This window comes from Tenrec ecaudatus, chromosome 2, assembly GCF_050624435.1.
Source record: "Tenrec ecaudatus isolate mTenEca1 chromosome 2, mTenEca1.hap1, whole genome shotgun sequence".
NCBI classification, from domain to species: domain Eukaryota; kingdom Metazoa; phylum Chordata; class Mammalia; order Afrosoricida; family Tenrecidae; genus Tenrec; species Tenrec ecaudatus.
This window is the reverse complement of record NC_134531.1, coordinates 9,689,275-9,713,909: the sequence shown is the minus strand read 5'-3', so window position 1 is coordinate 9,713,909 and position 24,635 is coordinate 9,689,275. Positions and strand designations below refer to the sequence as shown.

The 24,635-nt window shown below is 45.5% G+C and overlaps 1 protein-coding gene across 2 annotated transcripts in view; it reads left to right on the top strand.

Moving 5' to 3' along the window:
• CTNND2 (catenin delta 2) overlaps window positions 1-24,635 on the top strand; it is a 473,556-nt gene that overhangs the window by 74,119 nt on the left and 374,802 nt on the right. For both annotated transcript variants that reach the window (XM_075542985.1, XM_075542984.1), the window contains exon 4: window positions 781-1,036. In XM_075542985.1, coding sequence (XP_075399100.1) covers window positions 781-1,036 — 256 coding nt within the window. The remainder of the gene's footprint in view (window positions 1-780; window positions 1,037-24,635) is intronic.

Sequence of the window (24,635 nt, the reverse complement as noted above, 5' to 3'; positions counted from 1 at the left end):
GGGCGGGCCTGGTTTTCCAGGGTGGGGAGCATCCATCCCTGCTTCCCATGCTTTTGAACCAAATCTGGAAATAGGAGCCCATCTTCCCCACTCCACACATGCACTCCCTCTCTCACTTCTTCTGGTTTCTTTCCCTTAGGGAAGAATATGCATGTGCCTAAGTTCCTTTTACGTCCTCCACTGGTTTATGAAGGAGCCCTGGGGCATTGGGCTGCTAGCCTTAGGGTCCGAAGTTCAAATCCACCAGCTGCTCTGAGGAAGAGAGATGAGGCGATCTACTCCCATCAAGAGTTACAGTCTTGCAAACTCACAGAGCAGTTCTGCCCTGGCCTAGAGGGTCCCTGTGAGTTGCCATGACTCAACGGCAATGGGATTTTGAGATTTTTTAATTAATTCACCACCTAAATATTTTCTGAATGTTCTCACGTGGGAATCATAAAGAGCTAACTGTTCGTTGTGATTTCTTTTCTTTTTTCAAAATCAATCAATCAAAGAAAATCTCTTTGTTGTGGGTCTGAGTTTTGCTGGTCGGCCACATTCCCCGAGCAGATTCTGGCCCTCCTCTGTCTTTCAAGGTGTTTATCCCGAGAGAGCGCGTGTGAATGTCTATTTTCTAAGATGACATTGGAGATACTGGTTCCAATATGATGGATTATTGTTTGTCCTGTCCCACCCCCGTTCTCTTGTGTGTGTGTCATCTTCCCGCTTGCCTAGACCTGGTTAACCCTTTCTGCGAGCAGGTCCTCAATTGGTTACTTTGTCCCTACTTTCCTGCCCTAGCCCCATCTTCCCCTGGTGTCGACTCCGGCCCCTTGCAGCGCACTGGCAGCCAGCATGGCCCGCAGAACGCGGCCGCCGCCACCTTCCAGAGAGCCAGCTATGCCGCGGGCCCGGCCTCCAATTACGCAGACCCCTACCGACAGCTGCAGTATTGTCCCTCCGTGGAGTCTCCATACAGCAAATCCGGCCCAGCCCTCCCGCCCGAAGGCACCTTGGCCAGGTCTCCGTCGATTGATAGCATTCAGAAGGATCCCAGGTGGGTCACAGCCTTTCTCTGTCCCCTACCGTGATGTCTAACGAGAGTTCGCAACCAGGACTTGGTGTGCCGTTGTTCCTGTTTACATCACATGATGACATGGTGACCACTGGCTGACTGACCACTCGAGGGTTGCTTCTGCATGGGTTTTGTGATTGTTTGGTTGTTGATGTGGGACCTGAAGAGTTACACAGATCCCTGGGACCCCTGGGTGTTGAAAAGGTTGCCTGATGGATATGCACCCTCGCATCCGCTGGGAAGAGGCATGGGATTGCATCCGTAGAGTGGAAAGGCTGATAGAGTGCAGAGATGTGTGGTGACGTCAAACTGTTAGGGGCTAGGTATCTTACTGTGTCTGTGGAAGCACGGTGGTCCCAGATTCTGTTTAGTAGGGAGCACAAAGAATGCAGGATGCTCACCTGCTTATGTTGCTGCTGTTAGGTTCCGCTGCATCGTGGCGCACAGCCACTCGGTTTTTATATCCGTGCCCAGCTTATGCCAGTCACTGAAAACGAACAGAATTCATCCTGCTTTCTTTTCCTTTGGTTCGAACCGGAATATTAAAGAAGTATTTGGTTGAGTAGAGGTGGGCAGAGCTTGAGCATACGACGCCGGGAACGGGCTGTTAGGTAGCAGGAGTGGTCTGGTGCTCTCCTGCCCCGCACGGGCCAAGGGTCTAGGGATGCCCTCCTTGGGCAGTCAGGATTCAGTTCCCATCGGTGTTCCCAGAGGTGCCACCACAGCTGCTGGATTAATGCAAACATGCGCATGCACATGCACTCCGTGCTATCGACTTGATTCCCACTCAGAGCAACTCTGTAGAAAAGACTAGAACTGCCCCATGTGCATTCCAAAGCTGTGAATCTTTATGAAAAGAGAGAGCTTCGTCTTCCTCCCCTGGAGCCTCTGGTGGGTTCCAACTGCTGGCTTTTCAGTTAGCACTGTGCCAGTGGAGAGTAGATAAAACCAAACTCACTGGCCATGAGCCAATTCTGACACTAAGCGACATCACAGGACAGGGTCGAAAGGCCCCTGTTGGTTTCTGAGACTCTAACTCTCTCTGGGAATCCCAGCACCATCTTTCAAGCTGCTGACCTTGCAGATAGCAGCCCAGCATGTGACCACAATGCCACCCCTAGCGCAGCTAAATAAAGCACCAAGAGGGAAATACAGCTAGTCTCCTAGATCGGCCCTTTGACCGGTTCACTTCAGGTGAGCATTTGCATTTCCGCTCCAGATAAATTGAATCAGAATCCACATTAGTATGTGTACATAGGCATCTCATTATACACACATATAATGTCTACATAGGAATCACCTGGGATTCAATTAAAATCAAATTCTCTGCAAGGGAACTAACCAGAATGAGTCGGTTGAACTCTGCCATAAAGATATGTCTGAATCTGTAACCACCGTTGATAGATATGGCAGATTATGCGTGTGTGTGCGTGCGTGCGTGCGTGTGTTTGTGTTTGGAATGTGTGTTGATTCTGTTGTTAGGTTCCATCAAGTTAGTTCCAACTCGTAGTGTCCCTACATACAACAGAACCAAACACCGCCCGGTCCATATGCATGCCCATTGTTGCAGCCTCTAGCCTCTCTGACATTGTGCCCTATGAGAAAAAGTCTCGCCATCCTTGCCTCCACGAGGCCTGCTGGCTTTTCGGGTGGCCTATTGGGTACCTTGCTGAGCTGCTCCCCATGAGGTCTGCAGTTTTAAACCACTCGTGCTGCTGTGGTAGAAAGAGGAGGCGTTCTACTCCTGTAAAGATGGAAACCCGCAGAGGCAATTCTACCCTGGCCTATCGGGTCACTGTCCGTCAGAATCAACTCGGTGGCAGCGAGTGAGTGGGGGGGTACCTGAACTCCATCTCCAGGAGATCCTGCTCTGGAGCACATCGGGGAGAATGGACTCCCCTGGGGGCTTGCCGGGCTTCTTCTGCTCAATGAAACCTCTCCAACAAGCCTATGCAAAGCCGCCTGGTAACATGTTATAGTATTCTTTGAGATAGCGACTATAGCGCCATTCAAATCCCAGTGGAAGGTCCAGGTTTTACCACTGCTATGGCTTCCATTGTAAAAGTGAGTCATAGCAAATGCTCCCTCTTCACTCTGAGAAATAAGACGGGTGCCACTGTGGACAATGCACGTCACCTTGGGGATCGAGGTCCTCAATCTCTCTAGTTTTCGGGACCATCTTGACCTTGACAATTGCCCTAATTCCTTAATCATTCTTGGAAACTGTGGGGAAAGTGTTCTTTAGAGAACACCTCAACATTCTTTAAAAAAAATGTTTTTTTCATGACATGCCATTAAAAATTATTGAGATAGAACAGTAGTGTACTCTTTAAAAATATCTACATTGAAATAGATGCACGTACACACATAGGCGGGGATGCCAACGAGTTCATGGAAAACCTCCCCTGTCTCCTTTCTGGAAAACCTCCATGATGTCTTCTTTTTAAGGAGCCCGGGTACTCTAGGAGTTACACACTGGGCGGCTAGCCACAAGATCGGCAGCTCAGAAGCACCCGTGGTTCCACAGGAAACCAGAGGCGGCTTTCTACTAGTTTCTGTTTCAAAAACCCATGGGACCAGTTCTACTCTGGTCTCCAGCATTGTTCCTGAATTAGAAACAACTTGACGGAAATGAGTGTGGTTTGGTTCTGGGTGTTTCCATGTATTTCTACCCCCACCCCTCAAGGAGAAGTTCAATCCTACCCTATGGAGTTGATATGAGTCAGAAGAGACTTGACAATGAGTTTGGTTATGTATCCATATGCACATGCCATACATATAACCAACCATAGTTATCCCCAAACTCATGCACGTGTACACACACATACGTGTACACATGTATATACACACTTACAGGCAGCTTCAAAGAGTTCATAGAAATTGTAATGAAATTGAATGGAAATTTTTTGTAAACCTTTTGAAGCCCCCTCATGTGTATGTTTGTGTATACAAAGGGCTTTCACAAACTTTGCCAACAAAATTCCAATCTTGTTTGATCTAGTTTTTCCACGAAGTTTTTAACCTCCCTCCCTGCCTCTGTGTGTGTGTGTGGGGGGGGGGGTGTGAGGTGGCGGGGGGGGGGCGCGTGTTTATGAGTGAATGGGCAGGTACTTATATTTGACATTGTGTGTTCACATTGAGAAGCAACATTTTCGGTCCCCAATGGAAAGGTTGTAATGGTACTAAGAGGAAGACCTGGCTTTGTAAGTGGAAGTGGAATTTCTGTTGCTCTAGTAATTTCTGCCTCACGGCACTAAATGCATGCTGTTTTATCTAGGGGACACTTACCCTTTTAGGTTACTGTCACTTTTAAAGCACTTCTCCCTTAGTATATTGCCCTGGCACCACCGTTTTGAATTATGGATGCAGTCACCTACACTTATTGAGTGCCTACTATAAACTATAAAAAGAGGAGCGCCAATAAGACAGGTGACAATGAAAAAGGGACATATTTATTTTAGGTATCATGAAAAATATTGGCACTCCTCAGTGCTTTTGTGTAAAATTTACATGCAAATCATTGTTATATTATTTTTTCAAGAATATTAATCAGGAGCTCTAAATATCGGTTTATCTGAACACAATCACATAACCACTGAAACTAAGATACTGTAAAAAACAAAACAAACCCTAACAATGAAAATAAATTAAAAATAAACAGGACTAGAACTCTGATTGATTCAATAGAAAAGAGCAAATAATCTAGCCTCGTGTAAAAGATGGAGCTTATAAAATACAGGCATCCTTCCTTGGAAGATTTCCTTAAAAGCAAACACACCAAAGTGCATACATTTACTTGAGAGCTATCGATCACAAATCTAAAATGTAATCCCTCTATCACATGCTTGTTTAGTCCACTACTTTTACATTTTCCCCAGAATAATAAATGTGGGCTCTTGACCCAGGGATTCTACTAGGACTTAGTATATTTAACAACTAAGAGTCTAAATTATTTTGGTACTGTGACTTATCTTTTGAGCTTTTGTTTCTTTCTAAGCTTTTCCACACATGCATAATTAAGAGGACTTGAAACACTTTCTCTATCATTAACTACTAGATCATATCCTTAAATACCTCTTTGTTATTACACATTTGTATGTTTTACAGCACTTACATGTTTCAAAGCACTTTTACCTGGATCTTTCTTATAACCCACCTTTGTCACAGGGACCTGGTATCAACCACGCTTAGCTCCTTAAGTACAGGGGAAATTGGAGCATTTAAGTGATTTCTTGAAGACCATATTGCTTACAGTTCAATTGGAATCTATATTTTCTCAATATCATTAAAATGTCATAAACATTTAAATCAATTGTTTTTAAAGGTAAACGAGGGGCTGTTACATTTTTTATGCTGTTGCTTGGTTGGTTGTTTTGAGGATGAATGGCTATATGAGAGTACTGGTTATTTATGTGTGGGACGTGGGAAGATCAAAGGAACGTATATTAGTTCATACAATTTTGTGCTGAGACCTAGTATTCCTGAAAACGTTCTTATTGGATAGGTAGGTCTTTTAAACTCTTTACTCTTTCTTTTCTAATATCTGTAGTGTTTGGTTTACTGGTGATCAGTATCCCCTATTAGGCGCTTTTCATATTAGCCCAGGGAGGACTCTGAGCCAGTACTGCATATTGCAGTAAGAATTCTAGATCTTTGAGGAAGTGGGGAGGACATGAGGACATGACTCAGGGATCAGTGTAGCAATAATGAAACTCACAACCTTCCTCTAGTTCTTGAACGCTTCCTCCTCCCCCTCCCCAACTATCATGATCCCAGTTCTACCTTGCAAACCTGGTTAGACCAGAGGACGCACAGCGGTACAGATGGGAACTGGAAGCACAGGGAATCTAGGACAGATGAACCCCTCAGGACCAAAGTTGAGAGTGGCGATACCGGGACGGAAGGGGGTGTAGAAAGGGGGAACCTATCTGGGGGATCTACATATAATCTCCTCTCTGGGGGATGGATGGGCAACAGGAAAGTGGGTGAAGGGAAATGCCGGGCAGTGTAAGATAAGATAAAATCATAATTTATAAATTATTAAGGGCTCATGAGGGAGGGGGTAGCAGGGAGGGAGGGGAAGGAAAAAAGGAAAATGAGGAGCTGATTCCAGGAACCGAAGCAGAAGGCGAATTTTGAGAATGATGAGGGCAACAAATGTATAAGGGTGCTTTACTCAATTGATGTATGTATGGATTGTGATAAGAGTTGTATGAGCCTCAATAAAATGATTTTTAAAAAAGAATTCTAAATCAAGGGCTCGCCATCATTGGAGGAGGATGATGGCAGTAGAGGTACAAGCGTTCCTAACACAATGGGTGGGTTGAGATAGGAGCTGGACGAGCCCCAGTAGAGGGATTTAACAAAATTTTTTTCATAAACAAAAATAGAATTCGAAATCATGTTTAAATATTCTCACTCGGTGGTGGTAGGAGCTGTGTGTGTGCCATCGAGCTGGGTCTAACTCCCAGTGACCCTAAAAGATGGAGGGGAAGTGTCCCGTAGGTTTTCCAAGGCTGGCACCTGTATGGGAAGGACCGTCGGGGGAACATGTATTTGCTCCATGCTCAGCTGCCAACCAAGAGGCTGGTAGCAGATGCAATGAGGTGGAAACCATGTTTGACTTCCTCCAGCTTTGATCGGGAGAGGGAAAACCCAACTCCACAACGGTACAAGGCCAGAAAATGTAGGTCAGCCACACTTCCACCCTCTGTTTTTTGTATCCTACACTGACGCCAGTGTCCCTCCTAGGGCACTCTGCTTGGTTCGATAATCCATTTCAGTGGCCACAGAGAACTCACAGACTCACGAGTATGGGGGTTGAAGAAGGAAGGTTATCAGTCAGGATTAGAAAACATTAAGGATACAGCTGTTGTCTCCACCAGGACCCAGATAGATTTCTCTGATTCTAAGGCGCATGCCCTGCCTGGATGCATGTTACAAAGCCCAGGGGCACCCTAGTCTACAAGCCTGCCTCCTGCCTGAAGGCGCTCAGATGGACTTGTTCCATGGGGCAGGAAGCCCGGTGCTCTGTCTCGTGGTCTTGGCACTGTATGAGCTCTGCTGGTGGCTCTTCTGCCCAGATGGTCCTGGTCTATTCTCTCCCTGCTTCTGACACACCTCACTTCATGTCCAACAGGATGGCAAAGTGACCGGTCCCCTAGAAGTTATCGCCCACGAGACTTTCCTCTCCCATAAGCCTTGTACAATCTGAGAAACCTTCCAGGACAGTTCTACCGCCCTAGAGAGTTGCCTAATGGACTCAGGGCAGTGAATGAGTGAGTGACACCTTCTTCTCTTGGGTTTCATTTGGTGCCAGTTACAAAGACCACACACACAAGAACTGGACCAAGCAATGTCACTCTACCACATTGTTCAAATACACCCCTGCCTTCATAGGATTGAATCCTGGTGTCTGCTGACCTTAACACTACAGCCCGAGAAACCCTGTGGTCCATCCTACATGGTCACTATGAGTCTGTTCTAACTCGCTGGCACACAACCACTACAGAAGCAGAGTACTCAGTCTTGTGCATAGCCCCTGGTGGGTTTGAACTAGTGATTTATAGCATCACAAGGCACCGTTCCACCACCAGGGCATGGCTTTTTTCTCAGTGACATCTGACTCAGTCATATGGATGTTGGTCAGCAGCTTGGTCTTTCCACTCCCCAAAGCCTCTGCTCCCAACTCTCCCCAGGATGCACCGCAGCAAAGAAGGCACAGAAACATTTTGTCCAGGGGGGATTCAAAAGTTTGTGGAAAATGGAATGAAAGATATGGGATTTTTCTATAGTGAAATCTGATTTTCCCCTTTGAAGATCAACATTATCCAGGAAAACTGGGTTTTAGATACTATACATAAAATTTATTTTAGAAAAGCACTTGTAGTTAAAATAAGGTTTGAGTATTCTAGTATTCTATCTTCCTTATGATGTGGATCTCACTTAGATTACTGACAGGGGCAGTGTATCTTAGGGCGTCACACCAAAACATGAGTTGCAAAGACACTTGATTGCTCACATACGAATAAAACATAAAACTTGAAAATCCATTACCTAAAGGAAAAGTCAGTTTTAGTGGGAGTCATAAACCACATATTGTTGTTGATATTAGGGACAGTCAGTTGTTTTCCACGCAACAACCCCGTGTCCACCTGAATGCAGCCCTTCCCGGTTCTGCACCAACGCCCATTCTTCCCCTTCAGGCCATGGCTGCCGCCAAGTTGCCAGTCCATCTCACCAAGGGTCTTCCTCTTTCCATGGTCATCCATCTGACCCAGTCCAGCTATCACTCTGAATTACCAGAGTTTCATTGATGTAAATGATCATCTTAGATATGTTCAGCATACTCTATAACTTCTCTATAAAAGAAAAAGTTGTGGCTAGGACATTGACAGACATTGCATAATGGGATTTGCAAGTTATATCGGTAATAATATAATATTATCTTTTATTTTTTAATATTATCTTTTAATCATGTTTATTGAACCTCACAAAATATGTTGGAAATCCTTGGTCAAACATGGTAAATCAATAATTATCACAAGACTTTACCTTTTCTGGTTATTCATTATAACTGGGGGAGCATATATAATGTCATATTGTTTAGTTGTTGTTTTAACAAGTACTTGATTTTTAACTGAAATATGATTTACAATGTTGCTGTTTACCATGAGAAGAATTATTTCTGTTGTTGATACTGTTTTTCCAAATAATCCAGACATCATATCATTTAATACTTTAGTCATAGTAAGCAGTGTTATACAATCATGACCACAAAATTTTCAAAGCATTGTTTTCCTTCTTGAACTCCTTGATCTAGGCTCCCTGTTGCCTCTCCTTGCGCCATACCCTTCTAGTTATTGTCCCTATAGATTCACCTAGCCTGGGTTTCATATACCAGAAAACATTTTTAAAAATACCTAACAATAACAAAAAAGAATGGAGATAAGCCCCAATCTGGGCAAAACAAACAAACCAGAAACTATTGAAAACCAGATCAAGCCCAAAGTTTATCCAAAGGGAGGTCATATGACAAAGTTTTGACCATTCCAGTCAGATTTATTATTTTAATCTACTTTAATGGTCTCTCTTATTTGCTCTGTGTGATACCCGGGCTATCCCCATCTCTCACTGATGTTCAGAGGGGACTCACCAGAGGAGACTAATTCCCTGTGTAGGTCCTCCGAATGTATTTGGACTTCCACTGTCCTCCTATGCGTTTCACAATTTACCATTCCCTCCTCTGGATTTGTTGCTAATGAAGAAACAGATAGATTGTAAACATTTTTAGATAAGATGTTGATCTCAGGATTTGAAGTTAGCAACTACCTGCCATCTTTGAAGTTGTCTCTGTCCAATGTGTGCTCTGGGTCGGTATTTTGTTTGAAGACACTGCAACTGACTGATATTATAAAGACAGGCTGTGAAAAATCATCATGTGCATGTCTCCTTATGCCATTTAATACTACGGGGTATCGATAGGAATGATTTATTAGCACATAGTACAATGTTGCAGTTAGGTACTGCCGGGTAGTTGGTTCCTGCTCACAGTGAGGACTGAATGAACCATTGCTAAGTCCTGAGGTGTTGCTACCTTGAGCTCATGGTTACAACCCCTTTGCCAACTGAGCTTGTCCAATTCTTTCTATTTTTGCTGACCGTCTGCTTTATGAATTGCGATGGCCTTCTCCAGGGTGGTCCCTCCTGACAGGTCCAAAGACAAAGCTTCGCCACCCTTGCTTCAAAGGAGCATCCTGGCTCCACTTCACAGATTTGTTCATTCTGGAAGCCCGTGGAAGACTCAGTGTTGTTCATCAACACCGTCATTCAAATGTTTCCATTTCTCTACAGTCTTCTTTATTCATTTCCCGAGTTTTACTTGTGTATCAGGGTAAACAGAACATGGCTTGTGTCAGGCACAGCGTGAGCAAACCCACTGCTGTCCAGGTCCTTATGACTCTTAGTGGCCCTGTAGGACCGCGCGGAGCGGCTCTGTGGAGCTCTCCAGATTGTCTGTCTTTTGGATAGCAGGCAGCCTCATCCTTCTGCCGTGGAGGGGCTGATGGGTTTGAACCACCAACGGTGTGGATAGTAGCCCTACACTTAACCCACTGTGCTGCCAGGGCTCTTTTTTCAGGCAAAACTCTGCCCCCCCCCAAAAAAAAAAAAAAACACCTCACTGCCATCAAGTCAAATCCAACTCATGCTGACTATAGGAGAGAACAGAACTGCCCTCTTTGGATTCCAAGACTAAACGTTTAAGAGAACTGAGAGCCCATTTTTTCCTCCAAAGGGTTTAAACTGCTGACCTTGTGCTTGGCAGCCCAGTGCATCACCCACTACAGCACCAGGGCCCAAGACCAGCCCAGTGCATCACCCACTACAGCACCAGGGCCCAACACCAGCCCAGTGCATCACCCACTACAGCACCAGGGCCCAACATCAGCCCAGTGTATCACCCACTACAACACCAGGGCCCAAGACCAGCCCAGTGCATCACCCACTACAGCACCAGGGCCCAACACCAGCCCAGTGTATCACCCACTACAGCACCAGGGCCCAACACCAGACCAGTGCATCACCCACTACAACACCAGGGCCCAACACCAGCCCAGTGCATCACCCACTACAACACCAGGGCCCAACACCAGACCAGTGCATCACCCACTACAACACCAGGGCCCAACACCAGCCCAGTGCATCACCCACTACAACACCAGGGCCCTTTAGGCATAATGTTATTAAAAAAACTCAACCTCACCGCCATTGGGTAGACCTGCCACTGTGGGCTTCCAAACCTGTAACTCTTTATGGGAATAGAAAGCCTTGTCTTTCTCCCACGGAGCGACCTGGTGGTTTTGAACTGCTGACCATGTAATATTAGACATTATTAAATAAAATTACTTGCAAATATCTTCGCTTCTGGTAAGCCCAGGTGCAGCTCACAGAACACAGAGATAGCATGCTCAGTTGGATGCTCAGGTCTGGTACAAAATGCTTTGAAGACATTAAGGATTTGAAAAACAGTTCTCAAATCTTAACCTTTGAAGGAGCTGTTACATAAGTAACATTGGTTAAGTCGATTATGCAACGCGACTCAAGGGTGTGCGATGAAATTGTTACATAACATTCTTCATAGTCCATTTATCCTGGGTGACGAATGAATCTCTAGGGAGTTTTCTTATAACTTCAAATGCTGACTAAGCATTTGTGTCGCTGGAACTGTCAGAGGGGAAAACGCCTGAATTCACCACTTGAAAACCTTCATTGATGGCAGAGAGTTTGGAGTTCAGTATTCGCTGAGGGGAGCTGTGTCCCTAACAAGCACTCCCTTGCTGCCTGCCTCTAGCTACCAGCTTCTCATCATCTCCCAGAGCATTCCGCTAACAAAGTCATCTTCATTGACATAAAATCGGCATCATTTGTAAGTTCCTTCCTGTTTCTTATGTGTGACCCTTGAAGTCACGTAAGAGTATGTCTTTCTCTTGCCTTTGAAGGCACCTAGGCAGATAGGCTGTGGCCCTTGTTAGCTGCCCTGCTTCTATGAGCTGCTGTTTATCATTGCCTTCTTCAGAAGCCCACAATGGCCAACCCCCGTCTAATCCTCTTTCCCAATCCTCTTTCCCACATTACCATTGAGTGCAGAGAAGAAAAACAGCCTGGCCTTGGGCAGTCTAGGTGCAGGGTAGATATTCTTGCCGGTGAGCTGAGAATAATGCTGATTAGCGTGATGATGGAGCCAGGATAACTAACGCAAATGAAGTACTGTGTTCCACGAGCAGTGTCAGGCTTTTGTATTCGTTGCTTAATGGTAACTTTCCCAAATCCCCATGGCATGCCTTTCGGATAATGCCTCTTTCACATTCGAGGGTGCTGAGACTCAGAGGGCTAGGGAATGAACACGGATCAGACTTCAAATCCGGTATTTCTAACACTATGAAGATTGATGCCGATGTTAAGTCTATCACCTAGTGAAATGCCAGGTCTTTTCATGGTGCCTTTTGCAAATCGGCGAATGAACCGTCTTTATTGGACTCATATGTTTCCTTTTGATCATAAACGACACATTCACTTCTTGGTGACCTGTCCCAACCTGTCCTCTGTCATCACGTGGAAGGCGACTCTGTTACGTGATGCTACGGAACTGGTGGCAATTGTACTGTCCGGTACGATTGCTATAACTCACTGTTCCATGTCACTGACAATGGAGTTTAAAGCCCTCAGTGTCCATAGAAAGGCTCTTGGTGATATAACCGTGAGGCTGCTCACTGAAAGAATGGAAGCCACTTGTGAGTCTGCGGAAAAAAGACCCGACTATCCCTTGCTATCCAGATGACAGGCTCGGACACCCAGGGGGCAGTTTTGCTTCATCACATGGGTTCCCATGAGTCAGCAATTGGTTCAATGTCCTCTCAGAACCACAGTGACCATGCATGTGCATTAGAAAGAGCATACCTTCTTGCAATGTAGCACCAATGAAACACACAGCTTTCTTCTAGCTCTTTGGTGCTTCCTACCCCCCACTATCATGACCTCAGTTCTACCTTGCAAATTGGATTAGACCAGAATTTGCACACTGCTACAGATAAGAACCCGAAACACAGGGAATCTGGGATAGATAAATTCTTCAGGGCCAACAATGAGAGTAGAGATACCAGTTGGATTAGGAGAGGTTCAGGGGAGACAGGGGGAATCGATCACAAGGATCAATTTAGAACCCCCTCCCAGGAGGACGAATAATGGAAAAGTGGGTGAGGGGTGACAGAGGACGATGTAAGATATGAAAATAATAATCTATAACTTATCAAGAGTTTGTGAGGGAGGGCAGGAGGGGGAAGAAATGGGGAGCTGATATCAGGGGCTCAAGTGGGAAGAGAATGCTTTGAAAACGATGATGGTAGCATATGTGCAAATGTGCTTGACACACGGCATGAATGTATGGATTGTGATAAGAGATGTAAAAGCTCCCAATAAAAGTAGGGGGGAAAAAGAAAGAAAGAAAGAAAGAATGTACCTTCCCTATAAAACTGTTGTGAAGCGGTAGCAATTCCTACCATAACCCCTTGGAAGGGTGCCTGGCACCGAGGAGGAGGGCTTGCTGTGAGTCAGGATCCCCACCACTGCACCGTCGCTCGCCGTTACTGCTGCTCCTGGGGCACCCTGGGGCTCAGGGTTCTGCTGAGAATGGCACACGGGAGGGAGTCAGCGTCATGGGACCTCTGGAGGAAGGAAGAGTGGCCACAGTGGTTTGGATGAGAACTAGAAGGAACAAAGAAGACCCAGGTTAGCCCTGGAGGATGTCTGATTGGGAAATCAGCAGTAGGGGGCGTCTAGTGAGGCCAGAGCATGGGTCACTGGGAGGCAGGGAAAAAGGGAACAGAGAGGCTGTTCCAAAGGGTCAAGAAAGGGAACTAGAACTCGGATGTTGAGGACCTCACTGCAAAAGGCTATTTGTTTGTTTGGCAAGAACCTTTTCAGGATCGCTTTCATCAGTTTAAAGAAAAGCACGTTCACAGAAAATCCGTGCCTGAGCCTGTGTCGATTTCCCGAGAGCCTGGGACTTTTGTGCGTTCCCGTCTTCAAATTCACTTCTACAAGGAAACAAGGAGATAGGTGGAAAATCAGGATGCATTTCCACCGCAAGGGGGTTTCCAAGCATTCATGGGCAAAAAGGAAGGAGACATTAATGGAATTTTTGCAGGAACATTTCGAAGCCCCCTTGTACTCTATTTCACACCATTACACTCAAGTAGTTCTGGGCATAGGGACCGCCACGCTAGTCTATGTAACAATGATGGAACAAGGCCGTTCTGACTCATGCAACCCTTCCCCGGGTGCTAATTGATGGATGACTGTCTTAGGCAGACCCTCCATTCCTGGTGATGGTGGAAACCTCTGTTTCGTGTTTCCCTGGTCTGTAGACATTACCCCTCACCCAATGGAACCACTCCTCCGTTCCTCAAAGATCAAGCACTGTAGGTAAAATAGAGTCTACTCCAAGTTTAAGAAGTGGATTGCACCTAGCCTAAGAACTGAACAGGTAGCAGGGCTCATCTCCGCTCACCAGACCCCTGGGTGGATGGGGATGTCTGAGAAACCAAGGCCAATCTCTCTAAACATGGGCGATATTCATTCTGAACCTTCTGACCACATTCTGGGGAAAAAGCAACCTCCAAGCTTACTTGACCTATGGGGGGGGAGTGTGAAATTGTATTTTGCCTCTCTGTCACTTCTCAGCCCTCCCCCCACCCCCCGGAATTACTCCCTACCACTATTGTTATGTTTGGTCACCGTTATGATGTTAGGAACAAAGATACCTTTGGTTGCTTAACTTTGTGTGTTCAATAATTTACCAATGGGTCGATTTTACACATTTACGAGTATACGCCTGTACTCTGTTCCAAGAATCCCCTTACACTGTTGTACTTGTTACTGGGTTTCATCGGTTGATTTGGGCTAGAGACTGTAGAATGAACCCTTGGGTGTTCTGGGCTTAAGTTTTTACAGGACAATTCACCAGTCAATCTAAGGGCAAGTCCCCTCCCTGCTCCCAGAGCACGGCTGTTTTCTTGCCTGATGCCAAACGACTAAGGCATTTCTTATAATATGTACTCTGAAGCCTCTACAAAGCATGCCTCGAGAGACTGGATCTGCTGCCTCAATGGAGTGCCCAAAAGAGAACATCCATGATCATCTTACACAGAGCAATGGGCAGATGAAAGCAAAGGCACATTACCCAGGTGGTGGAGACCGTTGGTACAGGGTCACACTGGCCATCCTGATTGATGCTATGCAGAGCTTTAAAAAGGATGTGATGCTGGGAGAGTGGAGGGTGAGTGGGTTGGAAAGGGGGAACTGATTACAAGGATCCACATGTGACCTCTTCCCTGGGAGAGGGACAGCAGAGAAGGGGGGAAGGGAGACTCCGGATAGGGCAAGATATGACAAAATAACGAGGTATAAATTACCAAGGGCACATGAGGGAGGGGGGAAAGGGGAGGGAGGGGAAAAAAAAAGAGGACCTGATGCAAGGGGCTTAAGTGGAGAGCAAATGCCTTGAGAATGATTGGGGCAGGGAATGTATAGATGTGCTTTATACAATTGATGTATGTATATGTATGAACTGTGATAAGAATTGTATGAGCCCCTAATAAATTGTTAAAATTAAAAAATAAAAAATAAATTTAACCAAGTGAAAAAAAAAGAAAGAAAGAAGAAGAAAGGGCATGTGAGGTCAGGGAAACTGTCCACATGCGTATCAGGTGGCAAATCAACGTGGCAAATCAGGTGGCAAATCAGGTGGCAAATAATCATAGTTATAAGTGGGGTTATTGGAGTGGGAGTGGGGCCATGGTTAGGGTATTTACATTGTGGTAGGCAGAGAAGCTTACAGGACTGGTCCAGGATTGACCCAGGGGCTTCTCCAAGGCAGTCAGAGAGTGAATCATGTCTATGTGGTTTCCCACACAGTGAGCTCCATCAAGATCACACCCAGGCAAGCCCCCAGAGGAGACTACCCCTCCCCAGACCTATCAGGTCATGGGAGGCCATGCCCTTTCCAGCGCACGCAGTCTGAGGGCAAAATCACTGACATTCCTGGTAGCTGCTCAGAGGAGAACCAGTGGAGGCTCTCTCCACAGTGAAACTCTCCAAATGGATTTTGGGCTTTCACGGTCATCCTTAGCCTACTGCTAACCAGGTGCTCTAGATTTAAAGTCTCATTTAATGCCCTCCTCTGATCTTAGGTTTTATTATTTACAATCCTTGGATCACATGAACTGGTGTGCTCCTTTCATGTGGACTTAGCTGACACCTCACTTACATGGCTACTTGCCTTAGAAAAAAGCCTGTAAGTCCCCAGATGTTCTTCATTCTGATAGCTGGGCTCAATCTGATTTCTTCACCACACTTTCTTATAGCGTCCTTATTCAGTGATCCCTTCATGAAGGTAAGTATTGAGGAGGGCCACATCATAATTGCTATTTGGTCTTAGATTAGGTCTTACTATGAGCTCTGAGCTCAATTGTACTTCTGTATCTAAGCGTTTTATAGATATCTTATCAAGGCCTTTTGAACCACTGGGAATCAGAAATCTGTACAACTTCAAGAATCATTACTCCATATTTTAAACCCCCCAATACAGGTAGCAGTAGTCCTGGTCACATAGTGGGCTTAATGTTGAGGTGCTAACAAAGATAAAGCAGCCATTAGAACCCACCAGCTTTTCATGGGTGGCAGGGATCTGAGACTGCCTGCTTCGGTAAAGATGGGCATGCAGCCTTGGGCACCCTATGGGCACCTGTTCTCTGCCCTCTTATTGGGGGCTCTTACAGTTCTTCCAACAATCCATACATTCATTGTGTCAAGCACATTTATACATATGTTGCCATCATCCTTTTCAAAACATTTTCTTTCTACTTGAGCCCTTGGTATCAGCCCCTCATTTTTTCCCTCCCTCTGCCACCCTCCCACCCTCATGAATTTTTATCTTCTCTGTACCTATGAGCTTCAGGAGTTTGATGACTGGATTGAGCCAGTCTCATCCTGGAAAGAGAGTAGGGTCTTGCACGTGAAGCCATGCCTTGTGGCAGTCAGTGCGCAATAAAGAAAAGCTCCAGGGCAGGCAAGGGGATGGAAAGGAGAACTCCTAGGCGAGGAGAATGAATCTCTCTCCATTATCATTGTGCAGACGGATCAGAATGTTTGGAGCACAACCCGTTTGAATGCTAAACGTGATGTCCATTCGAGAAAACGAAAACAACCCGACGACGTAAAACTGAAAGCAGAGGGCATCTTTCCTAGAATCCCACACAGAGTCAGAAAGACATGTGCACTCAAGCAAACAACTGCCCAATCCAAATGTTCTAGCTCTTTAAAGTCTGCGTATTCGTGCTCACTTACCACATGACAGCTCCTTTTTTCAGTTGCACTTCTTTTGTTGCTTTTATTGAGAACACACACCGCAAAGTATACACCGAGGCACCAGTTTCTGCACGTGTAATTCAGTGGCATTGATTACATTCTCAGGGCTGCGCCACCACTCGCGCTTATGTGATACCTTTCAGAGTTCCAAGACATGGTTCGGAAATATCCAGCATCAAAATAAATCGAAGGAAGATTGGTGGATTCATTTTTTTTAACATTTTATTAGGGACTTATACAACTCTTATCACAATCATACATAGAGGACCTGATGCAAAGAGCTTACGTGGAGAGCAAATGCTTTGAAATTGATGAGGGCAAAGAATGTACAGATGTGCTTTACACAATTGGTGGATTTATTTTTAAAGATTATAAAAACAGATTGTCAAAAATCAAATTAATATGGAGATAATGACAGCTAGAGAGAGAAAATCATCTTATTGCAAAAAAGTTTGGAACTCAAATCCCACTGTCATGAGCTACTAATGTCTTGTTCTCATGAGTGCGGTCTCGCAGCAGAGAAAGCACCAAGAGGATGACATTGGGTTGGTTACTGGGCAGCCGCTTCACCTGCGTAGATCCGTCAAGTGGCAACTCTGGCAATCCTACACCTATTTTTTTTAAACATTTTATTAGGGGCTCATACAACTCTTATCACAATCCATACATATACATACATCAATTGTATAAAGCACATCTGCACATTCCCTGCCCCAATCATTCTCAAAGCATTCAATCTCCACTTAATCTACACCTATTTTTATCAAGAAACGTGGCACTTTTTAAAAGTCCCGTGTGAGGCATTTACAGGACACCTGTCAAACTTTGTGGGCCACTCCTGGATGAAACGGTATAGAGGTCCCATCTGACCTCTCTGGCTACACAAAGGAAAAGAGAGGCCATCTCCCCACAGCCCAAGGCCCATTGTCACAGCACGGTTCAGACATGCCTCCATCCTCATGCATCCCACCTGTGACCTCCACTGCCCCTCCCGCAATACTCTGTTTTTCTGCTGCGTTCAGTAATTCATTGCAGTGGCCACTTGGGACTCAGACAATGATCAGGATTTGCGGGCGTCTATGAGGGAAGTTCATCAAAAAACAGTAAGGGTTATTTCTCTGACCTATATCAGGGCCTCTCTTTAGCCAGTAACTAAGTCCCTCTTTGGTCCTCAGCCACCTGGTCCCTCAGCTCTGCCTCCCTTGGCAAGGAAGCCGGCCCACTGCTCTGCCTCCCGGTCTCATTGACTTGCCGCTGTCCTGCCCTGCTGCATGGCTTCCTGACCTCAGCCCCTGGTTTTTGTGTGACTGGACTTCGGCTGCCTCCACCACTTCAGACAGGGATTTCAAACATGCCCCACTAGTGACTCTTCTTCCTCGTGGCCCTGGGAATACTCTTTTCCTGCTTCTGAGATGGTTATTATATTGTACATCAGAAAGTGCCAACCCAAACAGACCAATCCCTTCTATTAATAATGTTTCACACATCCTGTTTGCGTGGTGATCCCACCCAGTTATTTGGTGGGAGTTACAGACAAATGGATAGAGAGAGGAGCCATAATAAGAAATTTTTTAAAAAGAAAAGAAATTTCACTTCACTTCTATCTCTCTATCCATCTGTCCTTCCATCCATCTATTCATCCTTCCCTTCCCTCCCTCCGTCCATCAATCCATCCATCTATCTCGCCACCACTCACCTCTTTCTCTCTCGGTTTATTGCCTCTGCACACAAAGACCTACAAGACTTGGCAAGCATGCACACACAATTATTAATATCCAAAAGCACACAATAACAAGGCATTGATTTATTTTCCTTCTTACATATAAATCCATTTAAATGCTTTATCAGATGCTGCCTTTTAGCTTTTATTTTTGAAACTTTTGTTAAGAAGGCATACTGCGCAATTTTCCTTCTTGAAATCTATCTTGATAGGGTTTTAAAAGGGAAAATTTAAATTATGTGGATCGAAGATATATTTCTCTGAGAGACATATGAACCCGTCACAGTTGCACAGACAATATGGGGGGGGGGGAAATAAAAGCACATTTCTGGTTAATTGGTTGTTTGTATGTGAGGGGGCATCAGAAAGTTCATGGAAAAATTGAATGGATATTTAATGGCTTTTCCCAGGAACCTTTTGAAGCCCCCTCATATTTAATGCACAGCCATATTTCAGAATGTTGAACGGTCTGTTCAACATGGCTCATGCTTCGCACACAATTCGATCAATCCCTCATGAATGAAAAAACACGCCTTATATTCATCAGGGTTCGTGCCTGCTTCTGAGTCTTGTTTCATTTTTGGCATATCTCAATCCTTCCTGGCAGCCTTCCTTGTGCATTCTAACACAGGCCGCACTCTGAGATCATCTCTGGTCTCTTCATGTGCAAACCAGCTGCCATACATGGCTTGATGTCATAAGTCACTTTTTGTCAACCTCTGACTTTGAACATTTAATTGGGGACAAAAGCAGAGCATTTGAAACTTTTATTGTCTCCCAAGGCAGGTGGTAGTTGACTGTCAGTGTATAACTAATGGAAATTAATTCCCATTGCTTTTAGAGATGTGTTGCAGCTAATGGTGCTCATTAATTTGGAAGTACTGACATCTATAGAGAGAACATTAGCATTTTATTATAAGAAAAATGCATTTTGAAGTGAAACCCCATTGCTCACGCTTACACTAGTGTGACAAATCTAATAATTTATGTTCTTTCACCTACTGAAGATCATCTTCTGCCTACCTTAACTGGACTGCCAAATTAAGTGTGCCCTAGAATCGTCTTCTTTGTTTCTTCTGATTGGAGAAGGAGGCAGAGGAAGGAGAAGAGAAAGCAGTACATCCAGTGGGATATTCCCTGGGCATTCTTCCTAGAGCTGCTTTCTGGATGCAGCGGCCTCAAAGGGAGTGATCAAATAAGTTTCCTCACAGGTGTATCCCTTTACTTTGTCCATTTGCCAGGGAGATTTCAGTAACTGCTTTGCTCTTTTCACTGTTTATCAGAATGTCATCTTAGAACAGCCCATGGTGCATTAATCCGGGGGCCCCTGTCTACAGGATACCGCACACCGAGAAAGCTTGGAGTGCGTGGGCTAACTCGGCCATTGGCAGGGACGCCGAACAGGGCGGACGTGGATGCCCTCTCCTGCTCTCTGGAGAAGAGCAAGGGAACAAATCCTCCCTGAGTTGGACAGCTAGCACAGTGGTTCTCGATAGCCTTAGGATTTGGGCACATGAGGTACCAGCATACAGTGGCCTGCCTGCCTTACACTTGGCAAAGGCGCTGCTCCACGTACCTGTTACGGGAGGCAGGCAGGCATGAGACGACGTCAGGATGTAGCACCGTCATTCCCATTGCATCCAGTAGGCATTGGGGGAGGGAAGGGAACAGCACAGATCAAAGGTCGTTTGAGAACTGATGATTTAGGAGCCTGTATGAGGCAGCATTTGCCCCTCTGAGAACTGAGCACGGATACGTAAAAGGAATAATGTAGACACAAGGATCCCTACTGGTCTGATTGTTTTGTACTTGGCTACTAACCGACAATCTGCCAGTTCAAATCCACCAGCCATTCCATAGGTGAAAGAAGATCCAGTTTGCTTCTGTAAAGATTTACAGCCAGTTAGGCCTTATGAGAGAAGTTTCCTATCCTGTAGGATCATTGCGTGTTGGAATTGATTCACTGGCACAACGTTCGTTTTGGGTTTTCATCACTGTAAACTCAGCCTAAACTATTGCCGCATGTCCTGATACAGCTGAAATGGAAATGTCCTTTGACCTTAGTTACTTGGCTTCCTTATCCTGTTTTGAATGTGTTTTTCTGAATAAATAAGTGACTGGAGTAAACCTTTCTTCTGAGTATTTTCAAGTTCTTTAAGGTAGCAATACTATTAAAAATCATCGTTGTGAAAATAAGAAGCAAGAACCCTTCAAATAACTAATAGACTTAGTAATACTCAGAGTCCTCCGCTCCAAGTTGGCCAGACTTCATGATGGCCCCCATGGTCCCTGACCCCTAGTGTTCATGGCTTTGTGCAGTCCTGACTCACCAGACCCTTAGACTACAGCAGGAGTGGCAGGTGGCTTCTGAGGTCATTGAAAGCATCGCAGCTTCTCTTCCCTCGTTTTCCTTTCCCATTCGCTCTGGGGGAAGCCAATTCAGTGCTTTATGCTTTCTTGAGTGGCCTGTGGAGATGCCGTGTGGGGAGAAACCAGTTTCCCCACTCTTTGAGAAAGCAAGCCCTGCTTGCTCAGACCCCAGAGGCTCTATCTGAGACGGGAGAAAGCAAAGGCAGGCAGGCCCATTGTTCCCGGTCCTGAATCCCTGCACCAGGAAACAAGGATGATGACTGCTATGAGCCACGGGTTTTCCAGAAGGTGTTGGTTCTAATGATGACAATTTTGAATAATATGGATGTTTCGATGACTTTTAAAGTATTCGGAAGAGATGTTATTCCAATCACGATGAGTTCTCCTCTCCCCAGTGAGAATAGCAGTCCCTTTCCCCAGTTTTCTATGGATCTCCCAGCAAAGGCTTGCAATGTATTGGGATCCCAACCCTTCCCAATGCCAACCAGTCTTTTTTGGAAATACCGGTCTTCTTTGTTGTGTTAAGTAGACCATAGGGAAGCAGGTTGGGCTCTCAGCCTGGCCTTTTCTGAATTATAGAAAAAGCCTATTAGACACTGATGCACATACTGGGGAAGCTACAAGGTCTGGGAAGCTTATCTACAAAATCAGGACGCAAAGAATGCCCAAGACACTGTCTACAAGGAAGGATTTAGTCCAGCTGAGACTTTCAAGCAGCCGATGATACATTTTGAGTCCTGAGAAAATAAAGTCGTGTTTCTTAAAGCTGCTCACTTGTGGTGCTTGTGTAACCAAAACCCTCGGGGACTAGGACCCTCCATTATTCTCTTCTAGCTAAAATGAAGAGAGAGAAAATCAACCAGCTGAAAGCTGGTCACCCACCACTTCTATCTTATAGACAGAAATAAATACCATATGGGGGAGTAGCGGATGGGAGCCACAGGGGGGCGAATGAATGGAAGCGGCCCTAGGAATCCTGAGTAGGACTCTTGAAGATGGCGCCAGCCACTTTGTAGGAAGCTGTGGAGACCACTTCTGAAGAGAACTCACACAGTCTCATCCCATCGCTTGCTTCCTGTGTTGCCTATGTGAGTGCTTTCATCCCCTGCTCACAGTTAGTCGTAATAAAATGTGAATTACCTACAACAAGGACGCATTAACTTCGAGACTCGGTAAACACAATGAAGGTGAAGGAACGTTTACATTTAGATGTCCCAGTATTATTTCATAGGATAGACATGGAGCCCTGTGGTGGCCATGCACGGTCAGCAATCTGCCTCCTTTCCTCTGTATGTCCTTTTCTTCCTGCGTTACTCCCCACATGTGTGAAGTGCCAGCAGCCAGCCACTGCTCTGTGCTCGGGGAACATGTGGAAGGGGCTGCTGGGGCAGGAGGACTCTTCGCTCTGGGTCTTCCTTATCTACAGCGGTGGTCACAGAAATGCTGTCAGTTTTAACAAATCCCTATATTGTCTCAGAGCCCAGGAGGGTGGACTTCTGCATTCAGGCCACCAACTCTAGGAGAACCCTTTCTCTCTGTGTTAAATGTAGAGGAAAGTCATTGACTGGTTTCACATTTTTTGGTCTTGGCTCCTTGGTGGCCTTCATGCGGCCTCACGTCTCTCTTCTCCATCTCCACTTTTTGCTGATCGCTTGACTTTGTTTTCAAAAGAGATAGTCCGCACTGAACTATCTGCCCTATGCTAAAACTGCTTATGAAGATAACAAAGAGTCCTTTTCCCAAAGGCGATTATAACCATTGGTATGTCAGGATTGACAGCACCATATTATGGGTGGGGAGGCATGCCTGTCACTTCCACACAGAATGAACTAAAAAGAGAAATAATATCATTTTTAGCCCCGTGACGTTAAAAAACAAGTCAACGATGCAGCATTTGTATATAGAAGTGATCCTTAATCGTGGATGTGCCTTTGAAATCCCACCTGAGTCACCTGAGGCAGCCCTGCCGTGTATTTTCCTTTCTCAAGCTCCTGACTTTTACCAGTCAGTTTCTGCTGCCAGAGGATGAAGGCGGCAGCTCAGCCCTCACAGCCCCTAAATCCAAAGGATTTCGGCCAGACAAAGAGAACAGGCAGACAGGAATGCATCATCTTGCCTCTCCCAGGAATGCACAGAATTCCCGCTTTGCTTCCCTTCTTTACAAAGACGTCTGCTACATTTCAAGGCAGGCAATTTTATATGCGAAAGGAACTCATTAAGATAAGTGGCAATTAACATCTATACTGCAGTAAAAAGGGCTTCTGACATTAAAAAAAGAAGAAACTATAAAACAGGACTCTTTGAGATAAACTGAACTATTTCTGCAGGGGGCCTTGCAATATATTTGCTGTCCTTTGGTTTGACAATTACCGAAGCATTAACAGCCTTAAGTTTATCATCAATCAGCTTGAAAATAACAGACAACACTGCTAATAATTTTTAAGTGGCCATTAGGCAAACCCTGTGTTAGGAGCAAATGCACTCCTGCGCATGTGCACGTGGACACACAACAGCAAGCACACACATGCACAGAATACACACATCGGAACACACATGCACATAACTTGCCAACACACATAAAACACACAAGTGACCTTGACTTGTGACCGTTAGGTAGAGTCCAATCAGTCCTGGTCATAGTGACCTTTTGTAAACAGAACAAAACCCTGGCCAGGCCGGCATCATCCTTACAGAAATTGTGATGTTTTTAGCCACTAGGTCAGGCTATCTCATGTCTTGCTGACACTCTTCCTAATATTATGTCCTTCTTCCGAAACTGGTCCCTCCTTGTGGCAAGTCCCAAGTACGGAAGACGAAGTCTCACCATCCTAGATTTTAAGGAACCTTCTGATGTACTTCTTCCGAGACCGATGCATTCCTTGTGATGGTGGCGGTTGTTAGATGCCACCGAGTTGCCTCCAGCTCTGAGTCCGGCCCCATCCTCACAGTTGTTGGCTGAGCCCATCGTAGGAGCCCTTTTGTTTTTTAAGGCCGTCCCCCTTTCCAGTGACCATCTACTTGACCACGTTCCCTTCCAGGGATCCATCTCTTGATCGTAGGTCTGAAGGATGTGAGATGGAGTTTGGCCGTCTTCAGGTCTCAGGGCTATTCAGGTTCTACTTCATCCACGACAGATGTTTGTTTCCTGGAAGTGTTTTCAATGTTCTTCAACAGCCCAGTTGGAATAGCAGTGCATTGACGCGTCTTCCTCGCAGGCAGGCGGATATTACCCTATCGCTGACAGAGTGGTCCTTGACAGCGGTTCTGATTTTTTGGATGTGCGTGGCTCCACGCCTCTTGAATGTTCAAGTCCCAGCGTAGCAGACCAGACGATGGCTCCATTCAGAACGGTCAGTCGTGGTCCATTTCAGCTCACAAGGGTCTAGAATATTGAGATCAAGGGCTCCGTTTCATTTTGACAGCTTCCAATTTTCCTAGCTGCCTACTTCATATACCCCATGTTCAGGCTATCAGTGGATGTTTGTTTTGTGTCCGATCAGCAAACAAAAGCCCCCAAAGCAGTTCTCCATGCATGTCGCTCCGTTTGCCACTACTGGGAGGAGGCAG